This window comes from Leptodactylus fuscus, chromosome 9 (genome assembly GCF_031893055.1).
Source record: "Leptodactylus fuscus isolate aLepFus1 chromosome 9, aLepFus1.hap2, whole genome shotgun sequence".
In the NCBI taxonomy this organism is placed as follows: domain Eukaryota; kingdom Metazoa; phylum Chordata; class Amphibia; order Anura; family Leptodactylidae; genus Leptodactylus; species Leptodactylus fuscus.
In genome coordinates, this window is record NC_134273.1 from 83,486,721 (window position 1) to 83,509,951 (window position 23,231).

At 44.7% G+C, this 23,231-nt stretch overlaps 1 protein-coding gene across 1 annotated transcript in view; it reads left to right on the plus strand.

Moving 5' to 3' along the window:
- The first annotated feature begins 278 nt into the window (after nucleotides 1-278).
- The window catches only part of QARS1 (glutaminyl-tRNA synthetase 1), a 36,625-nt gene continuing 13,672 nt past the window's right edge, over nucleotides 279-23,231 (plus strand). Inside the window, exons 1-7 of the mRNA XM_075286396.1 lie at nucleotides 279-399; nucleotides 9,696-9,843; nucleotides 10,858-10,967; nucleotides 12,611-12,686; nucleotides 14,505-14,569; nucleotides 15,102-15,155; nucleotides 17,796-17,850. Of these exons, the coding sequence (XP_075142497.1) occupies nucleotides 286-399; nucleotides 9,696-9,843; nucleotides 10,858-10,967; nucleotides 12,611-12,686; nucleotides 14,505-14,569; nucleotides 15,102-15,155; nucleotides 17,796-17,850 (622 nt within the window). The 5' untranslated portion in view covers nucleotides 279-285. The remainder of the gene's footprint in view (nucleotides 400-9,695; nucleotides 9,844-10,857; nucleotides 10,968-12,610; nucleotides 12,687-14,504; nucleotides 14,570-15,101; nucleotides 15,156-17,795; nucleotides 17,851-23,231) is intronic.

The window sequence follows — 23,231 nt, forward strand, 5'->3', positions numbered from 1 at the left end:
TCCAACAGCTACCGGCTTTCCAGCCGCCACATGGCACCACCAGCACCCACGTGTACCCTGCACTAGCCTCTCATTCTCACTGCCTGATGCAACCCAGACCTCGCCCACTTTATCTCGATCCTGCCACCCCATTGGCTAAAGCGCCGGTTGTGTCTGTATTCGCGCGTCGCTATTGGTCGCATCTTTCTGACACACTTTCATTCTATTGGCTGGCCGCCAGTGACGTAAGCCGTACTTGGCTCTCATTGGAAGTTTTGCCCTCTCTTCCTTTCTCCCGGTTCCAACATGGCGGCTGACTCGGTGTCTCTGTTCACGTCTATCGGGCTCAGTGAGCAGAAAGCGAAGGAGACCCTGAAGAATGAGGCGCTCAGCGGGATCCTGCGGGAAGCCGTGCTGCAGGTACTGACCGCTCCGGCGGGGCTCCCAGGGGCCACTGTAGGCTTGTTCTGGTCCCCTAGTTTACGTTATGGGGCAATGGGTATCCTCCTGGCAGCTTCCACCTCCGCCTCATGGCCTGGATAGAGACTTGGCAGAGGTCAGTGTGGAAGTAATGCTCCTAATCCGGCACATTGTGCGCCTGTACTCCTGATAATACGGTATATGGCATAGACCCATTCTGGATTATCAGGAGATTATTCATGGTATTGGGCTAGGCCATCCATATCAGATCCGACCCCCCCTCTAATGTCTAGCAGGGCCACAGTGCTGCAGTTAGGGGTTGCAACCCCTTTAAATGGCTGAGATGTGGACCCCTCCCCCACCGATCTGATACTGATGAGTTCTCCTTAGTGTATGTTCACACAGTATGCTGTGGATTCCTCATCATGGACCTGAGAGTTCTGGTCTGGGTCCTCAGGTCATGTGATCAGAACCAGCCCCTCCCTCCTCTCCTGAATCACAAGGTACTTTGCCTGTACTATGGGTCTGGGTGACTGCATGTAGCAGGGGACGGAGCGGCGACCTATGGGGTCGAAACCAGGTTGAGAATCCCCAGGTCCATAATGAAGAATCTACAAGGTAAATTTTAAAGGGGTTGTCCAAGCAAAAATTTTATATTTTAAATAGGCTGAAGAAGTTGAAAAAAAAAATCTCTCTTTCCCTGTGCTCCAGTCCTCCCAGCACGGTCCAGTCCTGCCAGTTCATTGTTGATTCTGGCAGAAGTCCGTGCCGCACGTGACTGCTGAGGCCAATCCGTGGCCTCTGTGAAGGACTTGTGACGTCACTACCTAAGATGTCCCAGGGTCACTGATTGGCCACCGTGGTTAAGTGACTGCAGAGACCAATCAGTGATTACAGCAGAAGTGATCTGGGACATCGCAGCCGGCGAGGAGTTTCACTTCTAGACAACCTCAAAGGCGCCTTGTGACATCCTACTGCAAAAAAGTGCAAAAACCGTGGCAGCAACACATCACATCACTGTCATTCCCACAGCACTTTCTTCTTTTATTTATTTTAGATTGTGAGCCCCATACGCAAACACGGGGAGAACATACAAACTCCTTGCCCATGTTGTTCCTGGTGAGATTCCAACCCAAAACTCCACCACTGCAAGGCTGCAGTACTAACCACTGAGCTACAGTGTTGCCCCCGTTCCCACAGCACTTTTGACAGAAAGTTTGCAGAGTTTTCCTCTGCGGACTTTCTGCTTCAGTTATATCTATAAGGAACCCGCCGGCGTATCTATAAGTATAATTGACATACTGCAATTTCCAAAACTCCCACCTGGATTTTAAAGGGATCCTATTGGTCAGACACAATTTTTTGTAGGTACCATGTCGGAATAGCCTTAAGAAAGGCTATTCGTCTCCTACCTTTCGTCGTCTTCTCCGTGCCGCCGTTCGCCTACAATCCCGGTTTTTCGGTATGTAAATTAGCTCTCTTGCAGCACTGGGGGCGTCCCCAATGCTGCGAGAGAACTCCTCTTCTTCAGCAGCGTCATCTTCAGCCTCTTCTTCCGGCTGTGGCTTGTAACTTCTAAGGACTCGGGCAGAGCAAACTGCGCATGCCTACAGGCCACGAGAAAATGGCCGCTTACAATACTGTGCAAGTGGCCATTTTCTCGTGGCCTATGGGCATGCGCAGTCTGCTCTGCCCGAGGCCTTAAAAGTTACAAGCCACCGCCGGAAGAAGAGGCTGAAGATGACGCTGCTGAAGAAGAGGAGGAGGCGCTGGAGAGAGCTAATTTGCATACCAACAAGAAACGGGATTGTAGGCAAACGGCGGCGCGGAGAAGACAACGAAAGATAGGAGAAGAACAGCCTTTCTTAAGGCTATTCTGAGATGGTACCTACAAAAAATTGTCTGATAAGATCCCTTTAATACAAAGTGGGGATGGGTTAGCTAGTATCGTGGCATTTACACTGCGTGGGGCTCTGGCCCTAAAACTGTGGGTTTTTGTTTTTGTTTTTTTTTTTCTCTCCAAGGGGGGGTTTGGTGACTTCGATCTCTACTGAAACCCTCCAGCACTACCATGTACATGTTCACACTTGGAGAATTACAGGTTGAAATCTGCATCAACATTGATAACAATTAACAACCTTGTTCACGTTACAAAAATGTTTCTCTTGGTAATAGTAAAAGCAGTGAGAACAAATCTCATGGTATTTATTTCTTCAGGTTCCGCACAGAAAAGTAGGTGAATCGGGGCAACACGGTGGCTCAGTGGTTAGCAGTGCAGCCTTGTTGCAGTGCTGGAGTCCTGTGTTCGAATCTCACCAGGAACAACATTGGCAAGGAGTTTGTATGTTTTCCCCGTGTTTGCGTGGATTTCCTCCCATACTACAAAGACATACGGATAGGGGGAAAAAATGTACACTGTGATCCCTATATCATATATCCCTGTATGGGGCTCACAATTTACACTAAAGAGAAAGCAGGTGGATCAGCCTGACACTGAGTATAACCATTGTATGATCAGTCACAGATCGGAGTCGGTCACCATTGATCTTGTAGTAAATGAATGTATCCATATGCTATCTGTAATAATGGATCAAAGTTATGGCCGTGTGCTTGGGGACTGCGGGAGACCCAGGCACCCTTAACTATAGCAACCTAGGACCAGGAGTCCTCGGTGCCTGTGACTGTATTGTTCCACACAGTATAGGACAATGGAGCTGTGATTACATGAGCACTACTAGTATCAGTCTGAGTCTTTGCACCAGATTCTTGGAAACCCAGGCAATATATGGTACAGATTTCCCCACCGTAGGATATTTTTCTGTTTACCGGTAGGATATTTTGTGCACTCCAGTGACATCTCTCTGCAGACGTTGTTGTGCAGCCTCCTGAACAATTGTACCGAGCGCTGCCATCTCATTTGTTGTTCAGGCTGTTGCAATAAATTTTGGATGCAACTATTCATCTCTATTGCTTCATGTTATACTTTGTCCTGTGTCATGTTGCAATCCTGAGCTATTGCTGCGTTGTATTTTTCTGATGAAACTGAGGTCTGGGGCCTAGCTGCTGGTGTAGAGGGTAATGGGGTGCAAGATTCCATTAAGGGTTAAATTAAAGATTGGGGGGGGGGCGCACTGTGGCTGCAGCCTGCAAATGGGCATCATCAAGACATCTTGGACTTGCTGTAAGATTAGCAGCACACGACAGTGTTTCATCCGTGTCTTAGCCAGATTTACCGGCTTGGACTTCATGCTGGGAGCAGTATAGTTATCTACGGTGCTAGTGACATACTGTCTCGTGCTATGGACCGCAATTCATGGGTGAAATATGGTCATGTGCTGCTACCCTGAGTCTGAGACCACGCATTGAGGAAAAACTGCTGTCTTTTGTGTCATGTATGTATCCCATTCCACGACTTTTTGGGACGCTCTTGTACGTTCAGTACATTAGTGAGAAGACAGGGAGCAGGTGGAAGAGGATAACACTTGCCTGCATGGCTTGTAGTTTACTATGGTTACACACAGCTTTGCATATAAGCTGCATATGCAAAATGTCTTTTATTAATATATGGTTTTTTTTTGTAGCAAGACTGTTTGTAAAGTTTCTTAGACACACTAAAGTAATAGAGCATACGTCTGTCCTCTAGTATGATAGCCTGCATCTGTTCAACCATCAGTTAGGCCTAATGCACACAGCAGACTGTACAGGCCAATCCGAAGGGGTGTCTGATGGTCCTTTCCAGTGCACATAGAGCAGGTCCTATCCTGAAGCCTCCATAGAGTTACAGAGCTACATCCCAGTGCATTCGGCCCCATATTGGACAGCACACTCAGTTGTGTATATAGGGTACAGTGATCCCCCTTAGTAAGCTGCTGGAGAAAAAGGTTAGGGCGGGATGCAGACTTTCTGCAAAACTGGCTGTACAAGCTCTGCCCCGGCGCCATATTGTGAAATATAGATGGGTCTGACGACAGGACACTTAGCACAGGTATGCAGGTTTCCTCAGCATTGTCGTCACTCTTTCATCTGTGACATGGAGGCCAGTGTCATCTGTCTTACACAAGTGTCCCTGAGGTTGGGGCCTATTGCAAAGAAACTATCAGCAAGTTGGCTTCTCATGACTTCAATCTGTTCACTGACTGCATAGAAGGAGAGAGAAATGACTGTTCTCTACCCCCAATATTGAGTAGTGCTGGAAACTGTGGTATGTGTGTGTATCGCCCACCGCTGCAAAGGAACCCACCTTTTCCCAATATGGCTGCCTCTTTTTGCTCCATAACTGTTCATTGGCTGTGTCTGGTATTGCAACTCCGCTCCAATGAAGCAGTTGCATGACCACCCACAATCTGTAGATTGTTTTGGCACGGCTGCAGCCATGTTTTTCTGAACTTGTACAATCCCTTAAAATTCTGCTAAAAAGAAAGAAGTAGCAGAGACGTTTGGATGTTTCTATAATTCACATGTAAATAGGCAGAATACCCCTTTAAGGTGCTTGCAGATCCCAGCAAACAATAGGAGTGAATGAACTCGTCTGTCAATACAAAAACATCAGGAAAACATCGTCTTGTTGTCGCCGCTCAGCAGGACATTGCACAACTTTTCATGTCCTGTCCAAGCATCATCACGAAAGTGAAAACACAGAAACCTTCACGTGCTGTGTAGTTGGCGTGTTTACTTCTCAGATGATGATGTTTTTAGCCGGGTCATGTGGCTGGTTCTGACTTGTGATTGGAATCAATACCCAAGTTGTACCTTCTAGTATCAGAGGTTTGACATGAAGCCACGTTTGCGTTAGGGTCACAATGCGATTCCATTCACTAACATTAGTGCTCATTCACAAACGTCCTGTGCACTGCGCCATGAAAAAGATCACTTTTCATAGCCGAGAGCAGCCCATTACCAGAGACCTCTCATAGATCTGTGACGACTGCCCAGGAAATGGCACGTTCACTTATTTAATGGATCGGTCACATGGACCGTAAAGGAATGCTTGTATGAATAGATCCCTTAATAGCTATACCTATTGAACTGCATTGTATTTGTGGTCGTGCAGGGGCTCTCTGTTTTAGAGGGGACCCCTCCCTGTGACTTCCATGTACACCACGCAGTGGTGTCATGTTTAAAACACTTCAGGATTCACAGGTCTGTGCAGGATTCATAAATGCAGCTCTGGATGTGACCGGAGCAGAAGGCCTGTCAGAAGCGGGTGTTACTCTATCACATACAGGTTGCTGCAGATGCTAAACCGTTTTTGTGCATTGACTATCTCGCATGTTCAGTGCATTGTTGGTTTAAGAACAAGCGCGGATACAAAGGAAAGGAGAAGTCTTAGTACATGATTTCTACTTTTACTTCCCTTTGGATCCACTTCTTTAACTCGAAAAACTTGATGGAAGACTGCCACAATAACTGCACGTGTGATTCACTGCTGATCTGTCACTGGTTTTGTACATGTGACTCCTAAGGCCAGGGATTGTTTGCAGTGGTTATGGGGGCGAGCCAGGATCAGGCCAGCCATTGAATAGGAGCAGTCTGTATGCGCTCTCTGCCCACCGCAGCATCTTCTAGTGCTGATGTCCGTGCCCAGTGTCTGACCCGCCTAGATCGTATACTGATGGCCTCAATATAGGACACAATGCTGTTGTTCTGCTAGCTGAGAATAGAAGGTACCTGACTCACGTGAAACTGAATGAGAAAAATTTCAGGTGCTTTTTGAGCTATTTTTTAAAGGGGTTGTCAAGGACTTAGACATAATGAATACAGATGAGATGTCCACAGTATCAGACTGATCCAACATCCAGACCCCCACATTGATCTGCTAGAAGCCATATGTAGGGTATACAGTGAATGGGAGCAGAGCAGCAGGTCCCCACCTCCACTGTGTATATCCTTATACTGTATACAGTTTGTGGCTCTGTACACTGTAGTGGTGTTGAAAACTGCAGCTCTGCTCCCATTCACTTGGATAGGAACAGAGCCCACGTCCGTCTGTACGCCTTGCTATGGGGGCCTGACTGAACTGATACCGGTGACTTATCCTATTGTCCATTATGCCTGGATCTCTGACAACCGCTGTAAGGCCGAAAAGCCTCAAAAACAGCTCTAAAAGATGCAGTGTGAACTCTCTCTCTCCCCCCCATTAGATTTGTGGACTGACGTTTTTAATGGCCTATCCTTAGCACAGGTCAGATTATCATCAATATCAGATGGGTGGGGTTGATGGTGTTGGATCTCCCCCTACCGATCTGATATTAATGCCCCATCCTAAGGGTCAGCTCTTCTCTGCGGCCTCCAGCACATACACAGAAGCAGTGGCTGACATAAGTCATTGCAGTTCAGCTCCCATTCATTGCTGCAGAAATCCGACCTACTGTAGAACGGTGCAGGTCAGGACTTTATATAGCGAGTAAAGTGATTTATATTGCATGCTGGTCTCACTTACTACTATCCTAAAGTGACCCTCCTGTCTGTTGCACAAGTTCTGGCGGCCGCCCCTTGCTGCTCCATCCACTCCATCCTGTTCTAATCCATCTCTATTAAACTCTCAGCAGACTGGTCAGATCAGGACAGTACGAGCCCCGGTGTTCAGAATTCACTAGCTATGCACTGACCTTTCATGTGATCTACCTCCATGTACATATATATCGGCGGTCCTTCTAATGCACAGACAAGTAGGTTTTCCCTTGACACCTCCCTCCTAGGATCTGCCATCATTTTAGCTTTTATGATGGTCATAGAGTATGTGCTTATGGGAAGGGGGGGACCTTTGCCGCCATACTTTTGGTTTTACCCATAGATCATTGCTTACTGGCTGCCTCACCACTAGTAGGGGTTAATACAGACATTCATCTGATTAATACAAGGTATAGTATTGGGGTGTTTGGTGTGCAGGACGTATGACGTTGGATCTTGCAGAGCCGGTTTTCATGAAGCGCGACATCCCTATTACTATTACCTGTAAGAAATTAATTAGGCAACTCGAAGGATCTCTACAACATGGGTGGATAGGAGTGCAGCTAGTTGTGTAGGCCCAACCTATGTTACATCCACAATCTGGCAGTAAGTCTGTGTTCACACGTTGCACCCTGCATGTAGTTTTGATGCTCTTTTTGGTGCATGTTAAGCAAATGTTTGAGCAGTAAAAACTCAAAACTGCACAATGTGAATATCCCCTAATCCATAGGCTGTCATAGGGGTGTTGTCTGCAAGTTTCGCTTCATGTGATAAGTGAGACTGTAGTCTGGATTATACAGAACCGGTTTTAGTTAATAATAGGTAATTTCCTCCCCTGTCCCCCACCCCAGCTTACACGCACAAAGAAAGTTAATTCACGTTCGCGTCATGTAGACTGAAGGTGTAAACCTTAGATCTATACACCCTGCCATCATCAATGTCATGTGACAACGCGGCGCAGTCTTCAGGAGGGGGACCTGAACAATGGAGAGCCCGACTGCTAAAACATTGGTTACCTGTGGACCCCATAGACTAATGTTGTCCGAAAATCGGTGGAGAGAAATGTCCTCTGTGCAGAAGGCTCCAACGGAGAATCCAACGCAGCAACTTGCCAATCCTTAAAACACAGGCAGTGTTACAATACAAGATAACACCTCTATCGATAACACCACTGACCGTCATTACATCACTACTGACAATAGATGATGTCACAGCTTATCTCCTCCCCCTCCCCACACAGAGCATGTCTAGGAAACTCTCCCATAGACCTCAATGAGTCCGATCCAGACTATTGCTGTCTATGGCTATGAGAGTGCTGTAAAGCAGATCATGAAATGCTGTTAACAGAGCAGTGGCAAGATGGCCGCTCCCGTAATCCTGGACAGAAAATGGAATTAACAAATTTGCAACCAGAAAATAAAAACAGATTAGTAAAAGAGTGATTTCAAGATCTGGTTAAATTTAAATTTGGTGACATTTCTTTTTAAAGGGATAGGCTGGGGATTAGTGAGTGTCCCGCCTCTCCTCCATTGCACTAGTCATGGGTTCTATATACTTTGCAGCTACTGGTACCGTGACCTGATAAAGCCAGGGAGCGTCTATACCATGCCCCGTCTCCGCACATTATTCATCATTAAACAGGCCCGCTCTACATTTGGTTTCCATCATTCATTCTTAAACCAGCAGGGGATTCCCAAAGAGAAAAGCAACCACGGATATCTAAGAACCGTGTTTGACCTCGGGCCCAGGCCGCACTGACCCTAAGTAATTGACCACTCGGAGATAAATGTGCGCTCACCTGTGGGGAAGCGAGCCATGAATATTGTATTGCTGTAGTCCTGACCTTTGGTTCTCCACCAAATTAGACCTCCCAGCGTACCCTGACGGCCAGAGACTGTGGGGGTGGTAGTCTTTCGGCAAGTATAGAGAAGACCAATGTTTTTGGCCAGCTTGGCCCTTATTTATTTTCTATATATTACCTAATTCTCATAATTGACCTATATTAGTGACTGGCTGCCTATGTATTGGTGCCAGCCATGATGGATTATCTAAATCTGCTGGCGGTCTCTTGGTCTGTTTTGGACTCTTTGCTGTAATCGATGTATGTAATGATATATATCTATCACTCCCATAGAGGTTGTATGGAGTATCAGTGGATACATGCGGGACGGACGATCCATAGGAACTTGTCCCTTGAATATGTAGGTGCACAAGAACGTGTCCTATAAATATGTATAACCTTTAGAGCTGTTGTCCTATAGCAAAGGGTTATGTGTCCATCGATCCATTGACGGTGGATTAATCTGTTGTGAGATGATGATTCGATCCACCTATATTAATAGACTCCCCTGGGATGTATATGTTGGGTGGTGTAATGCTGCGCTCAGTAGTTGAGGGGTAGATGTCATGTCATATATTCAGTTTAGACAGCCGCTCACTTGCTCTTTGATGAATGTAATGCCTGTCAATCTCGGAAGGATTTATTTCTAGATAGTTGCTGTGTAATGTTGGGTTTCTTATTGCATGGCTCCGGCTGCAGCGTTCAATCACCGGCGCAGAACCAGAGCCGTCCAGTGACGTCAGTGGCAAATGGCAAACTATTCAGAACTTGTCAGGGGGAGCGGGTCTCTGGTTACAGCCCCCTCTTCCCAAGATTAACCCTTTAAGACAGCTCTTCTGGAGACCTCACTACAAAGAGTCGGAGTAGTGAATCATTGTATGATTTGATATGCCAATATGCTTGCCCTTTATCACACAGCTTTCTTAGAGCCCTGTCTAGTTATGTGGCAATACAATCCTTCTATGCCTGTATTGATAAGTTATTAGAATTTTCTGCTTCGTTTCAGGCCCAGGCCGTGTTGGGACCCTCCATTGACAAGGTCATCGGCACCCTGATTTACAATGTGTCCACCCGCCTCAAGGATACCAAGAGACTCGGCTTTCTTGTTGGATACATCATAAACAAGAAAATCGCCACAGATCTGCAGCTGAATGGTAACTCCTCCATATAATAGATAAATGGGCTAGGGCTATATGGCCGCTTTTGTTTCGGTCAAAATCATTGGAGATGCAGAACTTTAGGGCTTTTACTTGCAGGAAAAACTTATGATCATGCAAAAAGTGACACGTGGTCGGGTATGTCGTGGTTCTTGGAAATCCATGAACTGACTAGAAATATCGGGTTCTATTCACATTACGCCAAGTGCATTTCTTTAAAGAGCTTTTTTGGACTTCTTTGAAAGAGGACCTGTCCTAAGGATAGATCAGTCGTAAATCAGCGGGTGTCCGAAGCCTTGGCCCCCTGCTAGTGCTGCAGCCTCTTCAGTACTTGCCAAATGCATCTACATTTGTATTGCAGCTCAGTCCATTCAAGTGAAGGGACAATGCCAAGCACAGCCACTATATGGAAGCATTGGGAGCGCCATTTCTGCTTCAGCTGATCCACAGGTGTCTCGCCTGTCAAACACCCCTCACCTTACTTAAGCATAAGTCATTAAAGTAACAACATAGATAAAATCACAACATTTCCGCTGCGGGTATTCTTCACTAGAATCCCATCCACCTTGCAGGGACTGTAAAACGCTGCAGCATTTACGCCACATGGGGCTTAACCCTGAAGTGGTCGGTCCATTGTCCATAACCTCTAGTCATCTCTGCAGTATTGGAGGTACAGGGGATGTGTATATGTGCATAAATATTTTGCTCTTCCAGCTTCATAGACCTGTATACTTGGCCTGTGCGGGTTCACCTCAGGACACTCATAAGTTCTTGTCTCTGTGTCCCCTGAGGTCTTCTCCAAAAAGCGTTTAATTAAACCTCTAATGTGTTAAAAATGAAATTGGCTCCCAAGAGGACGGCGCTGTACGTACATTGAGCTCCCTATCCTCCTAATTTCATTACCTGCTCTTCTCCTTCCTCCCCTTGGCAGTTCGCTTTGTGCTTTTCTTGTTAATTTTGTGCCAAAACCCTCACCCCCTCCTTCCTGTAATTCTTCTTCATTATCTCCAGCCGCCATGGAATATGTGAAGGGCCATCCTTTGGAACCCATCGATACTGCTGATTTTGAGAGAGAATGTGGAGTCGGAGTTACTGTAACACCGGAGCAGATAGAAGAAGCTGTGAGTAGTACAATGTGTGGCCCGCATACAACATCTACATAAGAATACAGCCCGATGGACTGACCCTTTCAACACTGTTCTTCATATGGCCTGTTATGATGGTGGATGCGCCTCAATAACCAGGGACGCCCTATACCAGTCCATGCACCTGCACTGAAGCTAATGTAAATGGTCACAAATCTGGTGGGAAGATGGCAAAAAACCCATCAGATTTACACAAAATTGTACAACCTTATTGTGGTCTGTATGCCACCAAACTGATGTACGAAGCATGATGAATATCCCTCATTGTGTGCATACATACATGACTTATCCTGTATTATACTCCAGAGCTGCGCTAACTATTCTGCTGGTGCAGTCACTGTGTACATACATTACATTACTTATCCTGTATTATACTCCAGAGCTGCACTCACTATTCTGCTGGTACAGTCACTGTGTACATACATTACATTACTTATCCTGTATTATACTCCAGAGCTGTGCTCGCTATTCTGCTGGTACAGTCACTGTGTACATACATTACATTACTTATCCGGTATTATACTCCAGAGCTGCGCTCACTATTCTGCTGGTGCAGTCACTGTGTACATACATTACATTACTTATCCTGTATTATACTCCAGAGCTGCGCTCACTATTCTGCTGGTGCAGTCACTGTGTACATACATTACATTACTTATCCTGTATTATACTCCAGAGCTGCGCTCACTATTCTGCTGGTGCAGTCACTGTGTACATACATTACATTACTTATCCTGTATTATACCCCAGAGCTGCGCTCGCTATTCTGCTGGTGTAGTCACTGTGTACATACATACATGACTTATCCTGTATTATACTCCAGAGCTGTGCTCGCTATTCTGCTGGTGCAGTCACTGTGTACATACATACATGACTTATCCTGTATTATACTCCAGAGCTGCGCTCGCTATTCTGCTGGTGTAGTCACTGTGTACATACATACATGACTTATCCTGTATTATACTCCAGAGCTGCGCTCGCTATTCTGCTGGTGTAGTCACTGTGTACATACATACATTACTTATCCTGTATTATACTCCAGAGCTGTGCTCGCTATTCTGCTGGTGCAGTCACTGTGTACATACATTACATTACTTATCCGGTATTATACTCCAGAGCTGCGCTCACTATTCTGCTGGTGCAGTCACTGTGTACATACATTACATTACTTATCCTGTATTATACTCCAGAGCTGCGCTCACTATTCTGCTGGTGCAGTCACTGTGTACATACATTACATTACTTATCCTGTATTATACCCCAGAGCTGCGCTCGCTATTCTGCTGGTGTAGTCACTGTGTACATACATACATGACTTATCCTGTATTATACTCCAGAGCTGCGCTCACTATTCTGCTGGTACAGTCACTGTGTACATACATTACATTACTTATCCGGTATTATACTCCAGAGCTGCGCTCACTATTCTGCTGGTACAGTCACTGTGTACATACATTACATTACTTATCCTGTATTATACTCCAGAGCTGTGCTCACTATTCTGCTGGTGTAGTCACTGTGTACATACATTACATTACTTATCCTGTACTGATCCTGCGTTACATCCTGTATTATACTCCAGAGCTGCACTCGTTTACATTTTTTTTCCCCTTGTGTAGGTTGAAGCTGTTATTCAGAAGTATAAAGAGCAGCTGCTGGCCGAGCGCTACCGCTTTAATATGGGTACACTAATGGGTGAGTCTACATCCCCTTTTTTTGTTTTAACACTTTTTCAAGAGTATCTGTCCACATTTTATGGCATTACACACTTTTTCCAAATCAGGATGCACCCTGTATTTATCTGGTGGTTTTCGGCCAGGTGACGGTGTCTCCGTTTGCTCTTTGAATCATTGCTCCTAATGGTGGCTTTGAGTGCCCTTCGCTGGGTACAATAATACAGGAAAGACTTTCCTTAAAGGGTTGTGCTATTAGAGAGACTCATGCCCTAACCTGTGGATAGGAAATACACTCACCGGCCACTTTATTAGGTACACCATGCTAGTACCGGGTTGGACCCCCTTTTGCCTTCAGAACTGCCTCAATTCTTCGTAGCATAGATTCAACAAGATGCTGGAAGCATTACTCAGAGATTTTGGTCCATATTGACATGATGGCATCACACAGTTGCCGCAGATTTGTCGGCTGCACATCCATGATGCGAATCTCCCGTTCCACCACATCCCAAAGATGCTCTATTGGATTGAGATCTGGTGACTGTGGAGGCCACTGGAGTACAGTGAACTCATTGTCATGTTCAAGAAACCAGTCTGAGATGATTCCAGCTTTATGACATGGCGCATTATCCTGCTGAAAGTAGCCATCAGATGTTGGGTACATTGTGGTCATAAAGGGATGGACATGGTCAGCAACAATACTCAGGTAGGCTTTGGCGTTGCAACGATGCTCAATTGGTACCAAGGGGCCCAAAGAGTGCCAAGAAAATATTCCCCACACCATGACACCACCACCACCAGCCTGAACCGTTGATACAAGGCAGGATGGATCCATGCTTTCATGTTGTTGACGCCAAATTCTGACCCTACCATCCGAATGTCACAGCAGAAATCGAGACTCATCAGACCAGGCAACGTTTTTCCAATCTTCAATTGTCCAATTTCGATGAGCTTGTGCAAATTGTAGCCTCAGTTTCCTGTTCTTAGCTGAAAGGAGTGGCACCCGGTGTGGTCTTCTGCTGCTGTAGCCCATCTGCCTCAAAGTTCGACGTACTGTGCGGCGTTCAGAGATGCTCTTCTGGCTACCTTGGTTGTAACGGGTGGCTATTTGAGTCACTGTTGCCTTTCTATCAGCTCGAACCAGTCTGGCCATTCTCCTCTGACCTCTGGCATCAACAACGCATTTCCGCCCACAGAACTGCCGCTCACTGGATGTTTTTTCTTTTTCGGACCATTCTCTGTAAACCCTAGAGATGGTTGTGCGTGAAAATCCCAGTAGATCAGCAGTTTCTGAAATACTCAGACCAGCCCTTCTGGCACCAACAACCATGCCACGTTCAAAGGCACTCAAATCACCTTTCTTCCCCATACTGATGCTCGGTTTGAACTGCAGGAGATTGTCTTGACCATGTCTACATGCCTAAATGCACTGAGTTGCCGCCATGTGATTGGCTGATTAGAAATTAAGTGTTAACGAGCAGTTGGACAGGTGTACCTAATAAAGTGGCCGGTGAGTGTAAGTGTCACATCACTAGGGTTCTGACCTCTTGCTTGCAAGACCCCCTAATGCCTCCTTATATAAGAAGCAAAAGCGCAATTATGTGACTGGTGCGTCATTCACTGCCATGGGGTTGAAATTTCAAACAGCCCCATAAGATTGAATGGAGCTCTGATCATGCAAACAGACTCTTGATTCCTATGGAGGATGCTGTGAGACTCTTACTCCCCAATTCTCCTGATTGCTGGGTCACGTATCAGTTGGAACCCCAGTGATGTGACACTTGTCTCATATCCTGTGGATAGAGGGTAATTGTCTTATCTTATCTGTCCATCCTTGTAGGGGAGGCTAGGAGCAGCCTCAAGTGGGCCGATGGAAAAATCATCAAGAATGAAGTGGACATGCAGGTAATGGAGCTTACCTACATTTTAATTGATGACTTCTCCTGAGGATAAGCCATTACCTGAAGAATGGTGGGGGGTCGACACCCAGTTCCTCCACAGGTCATGTAATGTCACAATCGTTGGTCACGTGTCTGCAGCACTGACTGATGTCAGCACCGTGCATAGATATGGCTATGGGCAGCCTAATGCTCAGTTTAATGAGGGTGCCCAGTGGTTTCTGGAGGTCCCAGTGATCCTTCTTAGTAATCTTAGGATTCCCCTGGCATCTGTCCAGCGCCTGCAAACAGCTCTTTGACCCTGCCATGCCCTTTTCTGCTTAATATTTTTATTGACCCCAGTTCCCCCACATTCTAGATCCTTGGGGTAGAGGTTGGGGTCAATGATTTAGTTTAGAATTGTCTGCTATATAATTGCCTAGAATAATTCTGCAGGTCGTGAGAGTGCTCGATTTCTCATCCACCTTCCCAGCTGATTCCTCAGAGCTTCCTTTGACCTGCTGACTATTAACCTGTGACCTCTTGTTTGCCTACCGCAGGTTCTGCACTTACTGGGCCCCAAGACGGAAGCTGATCTAGAGAAGAAACCCAAGGTATTTTCTTGACTTGTTGCCTCTGACCGTAAATCTGCGATTTGTGTGACCCCCGAGTGACAGAGGTCGCTTTGATGCTTGGTTACCCTCCACAACTGCTCGGCCTTCTACATTCCTTCCTCGGAGCCGGTCAGTCTGCTCTTCCTGCAGTTAAAGGACTTTTTGTAGGCCGTTGCTTCCCGATTTAACCTTCCTCTAACAGTGAGACCTTATACTTCACTGGAGGTTTCCAAAGGGCTTATTACCTGTCATGTAATACAATAACGAGGTGTTAAAGGGCTTCTACACGAACAGGACTCGGGTCACGCACGTCTGCTCTTACTTCATTCGAGTTTTTGGAACAGCGTGAAGATGCCCACCCATCGTAACGATATATCTTCGGCAGTCCCATAAAGTTAATTGGTGCTAAAACGGATATGGCAACTGCCATCGCATTCAGGACCCCCGTTCTCAGGATTAGTGGGGATCTCGGGTATTGGACTCCCACAAGTAAGACGCATATTCTGCTATCCTGTGAATTGGGCTTAATTCTTGCTCGTGATGCCACCCCTTTAATGCCCCATTGGTCAAGTTTCGCTGTTCACAATATTGCAGGCCACTTACAGTAAGAATCCGTGTCACTTGAGTGCAGGGGGGGTCCCCTATTTACAGGTCCATGGGATAGGACATCAGTATGAAGCCTTAGAAAACCCCTTTAATAATGGGTAGTGCCCAAATATACATCTTTTGTCTCCTTATACAGAGGCTGAGCCCTTCACCATCTGCTTGTACTGATCCTGCAGCTGGAAAGACTGTGGGGCTATAAACCATTTATCAGTAAAGGGTTGCCGGGGGAGGGGCAGGATTTCTGCAGCTGCCGGTTCAGTAGTGGCTCCTGTATAACATAAGGACCTCATTGCTTGGATTTTGGGGTAAGATGGAAGGGTTGTTGACTGAGGGACTAGTTACATAGGAGCACATCTTGTAAATCCTAAATATATAACATTACAGGGGTGTCCCATGTTATAAAGTGATGGTAAATCACTAGGATTTACCTTGCGGGCAGGGCCCTCTACCCCACTGGGCCAGTTGTCTTTCTATGTTTTGCGTACCGTCTGTAAACCTTCAAATATACAGCACCATGAGAGTAATATAATAATGGGAATAATGGTGCTATATAAATAATAATAATAATCACTTTATTATAGGGGCTTTGACCTCTATGACCCCCCCCCCCCCCCCCCCTCCCATCCTGGAGAGTGAAGTGTCTGCACTGCTGATACAGCCATGTGGCTCCTTCACAGTCTTATCCTTCAAAGCAACGCCCCGGCCACGTGGGGAACTGCAGCAAAGCGCCATTCAAGGGGATAGGGTGGATTGCTATAGGCACCACCATGCAGGACAGCACAGGGTGACAGTGACATTGAAGCCCATTCATTTATAGGATCGATGGTGTCGCACCAGTTATAAATTGTCATGTCCTAGCAATGCTCCATCGTTTTAAGGTGGAAATGGTCTCGAATTGGCGGCAGAATTATGTTAGCCTGTCACTAATAGGGAGTCATACCGGGGACGAGGGGAGCGATGACTATAAAGAAAAGCAAAAGTGTCAGCAAAGGCTCAGTAATAAGTAGTAAGACATAGTATATACACACTATATAATATATACAGTGTAAGGATAACCTTCCAGGTCTCATTTGTGAAATCCAATACATGCTGCACACTGCACTGCCCTCTAGTGGACAAATAATGCAAATAGAACTTTTTTTTTTCTTTCTTCCACTTATGACAAGGACATTAGCCCTTCTCTCCCCCCCACCTCATAGTCTTCTGCCTCTTTAAGGAAACAAATGCCTGATAAGAAAGTGAATGGCTTCTATGGATAAGGAGTGGTGTAGAAGGCTTTGTGGGTGGGTTATCTAGGAAGATAAGAGGAACAATGGTGGTGGATGAGTCTTTCTGGTGCCTGAGATCTGAAGAAGCATCAGTGTATAAAGCTAGAAAAATATATTAGATAAAAGGGGATTTCTAGGCCTTATGATGACCTTTTCTTAATACAGGTCATCATTTGAAGATCAGTGGGGGTCCGACCTCCAGGACCCTGAGCACTGCTTCTATTTCGGAGGCCCTGTGATGCCGTGTTTATCGTTCACGTGGCGGTTCACGTGGCCACTGTGTAAAACCGAGTCGCTGTAGGTAGTGAAGAGGCTTCCTTGCTTACCAGGACCCCATGGCCTCTTCCAGCTACTGATGGATGGGGCTCAGGTGTAGGCTCTCCCACTGATCGGATATTGATGGCTTATTCTAAGGATAGGTCATCAATTATTAAGACTGGAACCCCCTTTAATGTTGCCAGTACTGCAGCATGTGATGTCTCCATAGTCCACACCATGCGTCAGTCTCAGAATTTCCCAATCAAACAGGCCTATAACTCTTCCTGTTATCCACTGTACGGAAAGCTGGGTGACAACAATCATGGTTACCCTTACAGAGAAGGCCACTCCTCTTTTCCAGGCGCCAGATAGGCAAATCCATCTTCAGCCCTTCCACTCCTGTATCAGTACATTTACATCCCCCCAGGTGCCATATTGCCACCCAGCTTTCCCACATGCTGACTAGAGTATTCTTTTCTAATATTGTATTTTATTTCATTGTATTCAGGCAGCAAAGCCAAAAGTTGTGGAGTCAGAGAAGAAAGGCGAAGCCGCTGTGAACGGTGAGAAAAGTCTTCATTTACACTCTCTGTGACCTGTTTGGTTTTTTTTCTTTTCTTCTCCTCTAAATACCATCATGATGAAAAGACTTTCAGGTTTCCCGGCAGAGCCGCGTCCTCTTGTTAACCACATACCTGACATTCTTGTAGAGACGCTGCCCTGAAACTTGTCGGTTACAACCTGCATAGCATTCTGTTCACATACCTATCTCCTCCATGGTGCCGAGAGTGACTCTATCCTATTAGCCAGAAACGGCCATTCCGCTTGTAATCTGAGAATATAGCGGATGTTTTTTCTCCATGGTTGGTGGATGTTGTGTGAGATGTCACCGTATAGAGTATACAACATTCCTGGGTGCATAGGTGAATCAGCCAATGCACGTATATGTGGGAAGAAACCTGTTCATACAGCCGACTGCAAACTAGTCTGAACTCCCATCTATCACTGCAGATGCATACGGTTATCTATAGCAGTATTGTGGTAGTACTATTCTTCTACATAGAGGGCAGTATTATAGTAGTTATATTCTTGTACATAGGAGCAGTATTATAGTAGTTATATTCTTGTACATAGGAGAAGTATTATAGTAGTTATATTCTTGTACAAAGGAGTAGTATTATAGTAGTTATATTCTTGTACATAGGAGTAGTATTATAGTAGTTATATTCTTGTACATAGGAGTAGTATTATAGTAGTTATATTCTTGTACATAGGGGGTAGTATTATAGTAGTTATATTCTTGTACATAGGAGCAGTATTATAGTAGTTATATTCTTGTACATAGGGGTAGTATTATAGTAGTTATATTCTTGTATATAGGAGCAGTATTATAGTAGTTATATTCTTGTACACAGGAGGTAGTATTATAGTAGTTATATTCTTGTACATAGGAGTAGTATTATAGTAGTTATATTCTAGTACATAGGAGCAGTGTTATAGTAGTTATATTCTTGTACATAGGAGCAGTATTATAGTAGTTATATTCTTGTACATAGGAGGTAGTATTATAGTAGTTATATTCTTGTACATAGGGGTAGTATGATAGTAGTTATATTCTTGTACATAGGAGGTAGTATTATAGTAGTTATATTCTTGTACATAGGAGCAGTATTATAGTAGTTATATTCTTGTACATAGGAGCAGTATTATAGTAGTTATATTCTTGTACATAGGAGGTAGTATTATAGTAGTTATATTCTTGTACATAGGGGTAGTATGATAGTAGTTATATTCTTGTACATAGGAGGTAGTATTATAGTAGTTATATTCTTGTACATAGGAGCAGTATTATAGTAGTTATATTCTTGTACATAGGAGCAGTATTATAGTAGTTATATTCTTGTACATAGGAGCAGTATTATAGTAGTTATATTCTTGTACATAGGGGGTAGTGTTATAGTAGTTATATTCTTGTACATAGGAGCAGTATTATAGTAGTTATATTCTTGTACATAGGAGCAGTATTATAGTAGTTATATTCTTGTACATAGGGGGTAGTATTATAGTAGTTATATTCTTGTACATAGGAGCAGTATTATAGTAGTTATATTCTTGTACATAGGAGGTAGTATTATAGTAGTTATATTCTTGTACATAGGAGCAGTATTATAGTAGTTATATTCTTGTACATAGGAGTAGTATTATAGTAGTTATATTCTTGCACATAGGAGGTAGTATTATAGTAGTTATATTCTTGTACATAGGGGGTAGTATTATAGTAGTTACATTCTTGTACATAGGAGGTAGTATTATAGTAGTTATATTCTTGTACATAGGAGCAGTATTATAGTAGTTATATTCTTGTACATAGGAGTAGTATTATAGTAGTTATATTCTTGTACATAGGAGTAGTATTATAGTAGTTATATTCTTGTACATAGGAGTAGTATTATAGTAGTTATATTCTTGTACATAGGAGTAGTATTATAGTAGTTATATTCTTGTACATAGGAGGTAGAGGCCCGAGACAACTGGAGCAGTTTGGTTATGAGGAGGGGCCAAAATACTCGTTAAGAGAACCATCATTTTTGTCCAGGCCTGTATCATCAGTTTTAGTTATGTGTGTGTGTATGTATATATATATATATATATATATATATATATATATATATATATATATATATATAAGCAAATTCTGACTTTCATTTTCATAGAATTTTTATTTATTACTTTTGTCACATTCAAGTTATTTCTGTGACCATTGTGGGGGTTTTCTTTCATTAAACGGGGGTGACCAACAATTTTATCCATGTGTGTAGCACCAAGCTTATACCAGTGGAGGTGAAGAACCCCTTTAATGCAGTATACACGAAGAACCCCACTTTTGCCATTCCCCCTAAAATTTTCTATGTAGGCCTTCTACACTCTTATTGGTTATTTCAGCTTTTTTGTCTATCTAATAATCACCATTTGCACCAGACTAAAGAAGTTTCATACAATTCTTTTGCTGTTTTGGATTCTACTTATGTAGTTGAGGTGGTGAGGGAAGGGTTAGCTGTTACTGTTCCTTCAGTCGGCTCTTTATGGCAGTCGGTGCAGTGAGGGATGTTTATTTTGCAATTAGATTCAGCTGTTAACAAGATGGCCCAATTTCCAAGGGGCCTCTGTGGGCTGCGGGGAGTCTTGCCGATTTTCTCCTGAGGTGCTGCAAGGTGACATTAAGACGCTGCCTTCTGCCAGTCCCCGCACACAGGGAACACACTGCATTCTACATGGGCTGGGATTTTTTTTTCCTTTCCTTTCGTAAGACTTGAGCCTTTATAGACAGAACTTGGCTGTGAAGACAGACGTGTAAGAAAATAATAGTGTTGGCCACTCCTGGCGGCAGCCACCATATGTGTAAGTGCTGTGTGTGTTGTTAGTGCAGTGAAGATGACAGCATAGTCTTGGCAGCCCCTTGTATACAGCGTATGATCTGGATCTACTGTATAAAACATCTGGAGTCTGTCACCTGGACAGGGGCTCTTAAAGGAATTGGTCCCTTCACTTTGAGTTTTGGGTCTTGCTTCCCTGGTTGGCCCGTAGGACTCTGACACATTCTCGGGACCTTTTATATTCGCCAAGTTATGAGAAGAGGCATCATGAAGATCTTCAGAAGAGAGCAATGGAAAGTTTTGTGTGTCGCTGCATAATGTCTAAACTTTGACCCACCTATTTCTATGGGGTCCCCACCCCCGCATGTGATATTGGAATAGCAAATAGAGAAATGAATGGGAATGGAAGTGTGTGGGGCTGTCCCTATTTCTGTCCCTTGAAAGTTGGGACATATGCCTGAATACATGCAGACCTAAGGCTACACCCCCTAATTATATATGGTCTCAAAACCAGACCCCCTCAAAACAAAACCACTAAAATACCAATTCCCTATAAAATATTACGAAATGTGGAGCCAGACCACCCAGACCAGACACCCTTTATAAACGTACCCTTATAGAGGTTGCATGTTGCAGTATGTGATTGGTGGGACTGCCACAGCCTCTTCTCTGTGCCAATGATGTCACAGTAATCTGTCACATGGTATAGCAGCAGCTCAGTCTCATTCAAGTGAGTGGGACTGAGCTGTAATACAAAGCACAGTCACTAAGACTCCTGTCCCAGAATTTAACAGAACCCAGACTAGGCCTTTATACAGGCTTCAGAGCCTTGACATCCCTCTCTTCTATGTTGTCTCTTTCATAAATACATGATGTGGTTGAGTATCCGACTTAAGGGGACATTGAACAAAGGAGAATATGTAGATGTGGGCTATCATAGGACAACTTGTGACCACCACCTGTAAATGACCCTAAACTGCTTTTACAGAGTCCCACAATTGTTGGTTATGATATTCCGTGACATTAAAGGAAGGTTCCGGCTATAGCGTGCCTTTGCCTTAAGATATCCTGTATACACAGAAGTGTTATCTACATCCTGACAGGAAGCTCTTCCATGGAACTACTACCTCTTCTAAGAGTGGGATTGTGTAATCCCTCCGGCCTGGTCCAGCTTCTCCCCAGGGAGGGTGACATTGAGCCTTGGGGGGGGGGGGGGGGGGGGGGGGGGGGTGTCTGTCAGCTACTTTCTATTGTGTTTCTGTCTTCAGGGAAAGTCAAAAATAGGAGATGATTGAGGTGCGGCGAGTGACCGGGGAGGGCTGACACTGGCCGGCCGAGAGCTGCTCTGCCTCTCTGTACGGCTCTGTTCATTTTCTTGGAAAGTCTCAGCCAAAACCCAAACACTGTGTCAGTTCTGAGAATCTGCAGATTGTAGGGAAACACACATGGCACTGTCTAAGACGAAATCTCTGTAATCTGCGCCTCTTGCACATGGGTTGCTACCAGTTTTGCCTGCAGAGATCCTTTGCACTAACCAGTTACTCCGCTGCTCATAGGGGCATTGTCTGGCCTTCCTGTATCTGATAGAGAAGGGGTTTAACTCTTTGAGTGTTTCTTTTTGCCTTGTATACGTCATTCCCTCCACATGCCTGTGGCTTTTCAGCAAATAAAATACTACAACTCCCAGCATGCCTTTACAGTATCCACCATTGTGATGGAGCACTTTCTTACGCACATTGTATTTGTTTCCCTGCCCGAATTTCTTCTTGTAGTCAGTGAATGCAGACACGCAGTCTGAATGCTGGTACTGACTCCATACTTTTCACAGCTGAGAGTTTGCTGCACTGTTTATAGATCCTTTTAGGGGCCAAGTACTAGAACATCACAGATCTCCCTCTTGTCCTGATAGTTTGTTGCAATGTGTCAGTACAAGACAATGTATGTAAGTAGGTAGTCAGTGACTGCAAGCAGTGATCCTGTAGTCCTAGATATATTAGCATGTGTTTTGCACCCCCTGAAGTGTCTCCTTGTCCTTTTGCCCTACAAGTGTGTGTGGCCCACCTCTTGCATTGCTTCTCCTGCAGACAGCATGGGGTTAAACAGACTGCAATTTCCTATGCAGTAGTAGCAGAGGATTAGATCTGCTGTGTGTGGTTTTAATTTATCCCCCCAGGGACTGTACTTGGAATGGACAGCCGGGCTCTTCCTATGTAGTCTCTGCTTGGCTAATTGGTTTTTCGCATGATTACATGGAGGCCGGCGTCGCACGCTGCTCTCTGCACGCGCTGTAGGCATGATAAGCAAGTGATATGAATACGGAAAAATAGGACTGGGCGAATATGACTGAAATAAAAATCTCGATTAATTGTACGTTTTATCTTGATTACAATTAATGATTATTTTAGGACACTCCTTTTTTACATGTCACATACCCCGTAGTTCTATGCCACAGTTAGTGACATCTCATTTAGCCAATGGCGGTGTGAGACAGGATGGCATGGATGCAAAATAATGAAATAATCAATGTCGGCCTGTTCACTGCGATTACTTGTCCCACCCTATGCGAAAAG